The sequence below is a fragment of the Lotus japonicus genome, chromosome 1 (genome assembly GCF_012489685.1).
Source record: "Lotus japonicus ecotype B-129 chromosome 1, LjGifu_v1.2".
In the NCBI taxonomy this organism is placed as follows: domain Eukaryota; kingdom Viridiplantae; phylum Streptophyta; class Magnoliopsida; order Fabales; family Fabaceae; genus Lotus; species Lotus japonicus.
In genome coordinates this window covers 125,378,442-125,381,808 of record NC_080041.1, presented here as the reverse complement: position 1 = coordinate 125,381,808, position 3,367 = coordinate 125,378,442, and the positions used below count along the sequence as shown (strand labels likewise).

Genomic DNA, 3,367 nt, shown 5'->3' with positions numbered 1-3,367 from the left:
TGTGGGAGTAAGTTAGTAAACTCGAAACATTTTTCTTCCATTTTTTAAACCTTTCCGGTGGAGTTACTTAAAATGAGTTCTTATTTTTAAGAACTGTTGCTTAATTTGGGTACATAAAATAGTAAAATAGTGATAGGCAACTTATATAAGCAATTGCTTGAGATGCTCCAATAGAACTACCAATCATTTCATGCAGTACACCTAAAATCAAGGAAATTAGAATCATTAGATTAATGCTACCATGACCAAAGTGGGAAGATTTGATACACATTAAAGAGACTAATTAAGTCACTAGCTATAAGATAAGCATCAAGGCCCAAAGAAAGATATGCTCATCTTACTACCCTAAGTCTGTGTTAGAACTTAATGCAGTATCCTAAAAAATCATTTTTCACATGTCATTTTATTTATGAACAGAGCAACTAACATTCTATCCATAATTCCATATAGACCAGCCCCTTCCTCTATATATACATGCTTAACCATAACCTCTCATCCAGTACCAAAAACCAAAACAAAGAGTGCTTGATCACAAAACACAACAGAGAAAATGGTGACAGCAGAATTCAACAGTGGTGGTGGCCATGGTGGCTGGAGAGGAACAAAGACCTTCATCTACCAAGTCCTCACCGGCCGTTGGTTCATGCTATTTGCCTCTAAACTAATCATGGCTGTTGCTGGTGCAACCTACATGTTTGGCCTATACTCCAACGTTGTCAAATCCTCTTTAGGCTATGATCAATCCACTCTCAACCTTCTCAGCTTCTTCAAAGACCTTGGTGCCAATGTTGGTGTCATCTCAGGGCTAATCAACGAGGTCTCGCCGCCATGGGTGGTGCTCTCAATTGGAGTCACCATGAACTTCTTTGGCTACTTCATGATATGGCTTGCTGTCACAGGCCACATTCCCAAACCCCAAGTTTGGCACATGTGTCTCTACATTTGCCTAGGTGCAAATTCACAAACTTTTGCAAATACTGGCGCTTTGGTCACTTGTGTCAAGAACTTCCCTGGAAGTAGAGGAAGTGTTTTAGGCCTTCTCAAAGGTTATGTTGGGCTAAGTGGTGCTATAATCACTCAGCTTTACCATGCTCTCTATGGTGACAATTCAGAATCTCTCATCTTGCTCATTGCTTGGCTCCCTGCAGCTGTTTCCTCTGTTTTTCTTCCAACAATTAGGATGTTGAAGTTGAGCACTTCACAACAACAACAAAAGGAGCACAAAGTTTTCTACAATTTTCTTTACATGTCACTTGGCTTTGCAGGGTTTCTCATGGTCTTGATCATTGTTCAAAAGAATTGGAGTTTTTCAAGGATTGAGTACATTGCTGATGGAATTGGAGTTATTTTTCTGCTTCTTCTCCCACTTGCTCTGGTTTTCAGAGAGGAACTCAAGCTCTTGAAGGACAACACTCAATCTTTCTCTGACCCATCTCAATTAAAAGTAGTCACTGAAGTTCCAACTCCAAATATGGCACCACCACAGGTTGTGGTACCATCTTCTACCAACAACACAAGCTCACACAAGAAAGGCTCTTGTTGGAGAACCATTTTCAAACCCCCAAACAGGGGAGAAGACTACACCATTCTGCAAGCCCTGTTCAGCATTGACATGTTGATTCTCTTCATAGCAACAACATTTGGTGTTGGTGGAACACTAACTGCAATTGACAACCTAGGACAAATTGGGAACTCATTAGGATACCCAAGTAAAAGCATAACCACCTTTGTATCCCTAGTGAGCATATGGAACTATCTTGGAAGAGTGGTTTCTGGCTATCTCTCTGAAATCTTCTTAACAAAATACAAGTTCCCTCGTCCTTACATGCTAACTCTAGTTATGCTTCTATCTTGTGTTGGTCATGTTCTAATAGCTCTTGGTTTACCAAATTCTCTCTACTTTGCTTCAGTGATTACTGGGTTTTGCTTTGGAGCTCAGTGGCCATTAGTGTTTGCAATCATATCAGAAATTTTTGGTTTGAAATACTACTCCACTTTGTACAATTTTGGAGGTGCGGCAAGCCCTGTTGGATCTTACATACTGAATGTGAGAGTGGCAGGGTATTTGTATGATAAAGAGGCTTTGAAGCAATTGGAGGCAAAGGGTCTCACTAGAGAAGCAGGGAAGGATCTAATTTGTGTAGGAGTTGAATGTTACAGGATGGCTTTTATTATCATCTCTGCATCAACTCTGATTGGTTGTTTTGTTTCTTTTATTTTGGTTCTGAGGACTAGGAAATTTTATAAAAGTGATATCTACAGAAAGTTCCGGGAAGAAATTGAAGCAGCAGAGGCTGAGATGGGTGCTGCCAGAACTGAATTTGTTCTTCCTGAAACAGATGGCAAGGCAACCTTAAGCACCACTGAGGGTACTTCCAGAACCACAACAAGAGAGTCTTAGGAATCAGTATAAGGCAATAGAAAGTGAACTGTGTTTAAGGCAAGTAATGCCTATAGAAAATGGAGGATGTTTTCTTGGACATAATTAAATTAGTTAGTGTAAAATTATTGTTGGACAAATATGTTTTTCTTCCAATAAAATCCAACATCTTTTTGGCTTTAGTCCTTTAATATTATAACGTGTGTTCTGTTTCTAACATAATATGATTTTAGCCCTTGATATGTGTATTTGAAATACTACTCCACTTTGTACAATTGTCATGTGTATTTGCTAAATATTTCTGATTCATAAGCCACACAAGTGTAACCACATATCTCATTCATCTCAATTTTGGATTAAATTTTATCTGCACTCCATTATAAGTGAAAATAAGTGAAGAGAAGAAAGAGATAGGAAAAAAAAAGAGAAAAAAATAAAAGATATAATGAATGATATGATTGAAAGAAAAGAGATAAATAGAAAGTGAAGTGAAAATGAAGTGGATGTGCGAATGTATCATAGCTCATCATTTTTTTCTTTATCTCTTTATTCTTATAACATTACACCTACCATTTATCTCTCATCTCTTTCGATATCATTCTAGGTGTCTGCACTCTGCACCCAAGAGTTGTTCACCAATCATTATCGTTTGTCAAATGATATGAAGTATATTAAAGGTTCGCGCATTTAAACCGTCAGGAGATTGACATTTAATCTACCTCCATGTTTTCTAGTGAATTTGGGACGCTTATAATGTGCATTGCCATAAAGACAGCTATAGAAAACTAATTTCTAAAACATACATTTCGGGAACAAAAATCAAAAAGTAATTTTTTCAAAATATACTTCAGAATTTAGTTTCCAGAAATGTAGTCGGGATGTGTTTTCTCTCCATTCTACCATTTAAAAAAAATACATTATGTGAGTAATCAACATTGTCAAAGTGTCGGTAATTGCATCTCCTCGTGTAACAACATCTCTTATATC

General features: G+C 37.5%; 1 protein-coding gene across 1 annotated transcript; it reads left to right on the top strand.

The window, feature by feature from the left end:
- The first annotated feature begins 324 nt into the window (after positions 1–324).
- Positions 325–2,602, top strand: LOC130730305 (protein NUCLEAR FUSION DEFECTIVE 4-like). The gene has a single exon (XM_057582272.1). It carries the CDS (start codon positions 551–553, stop codon positions 2,399–2,401), a length of 1,851 nt encoding a protein of 616 aa, XP_057438255.1. The 5' UTR covers positions 325–550; the 3' UTR covers positions 2,402–2,602.
- Positions 2,603–3,367: the final 765 nt, after the last annotated feature.

What these genes read in the sequence shown, in the direction of transcription:
- LOC130730305 (XM_057582272.1), top strand. Translation starts at nt 551, where the DNA reads ATGGTGACAGCAGAATTCAACAGTGGTGGTGGCCATGGTGGCTGGAGA.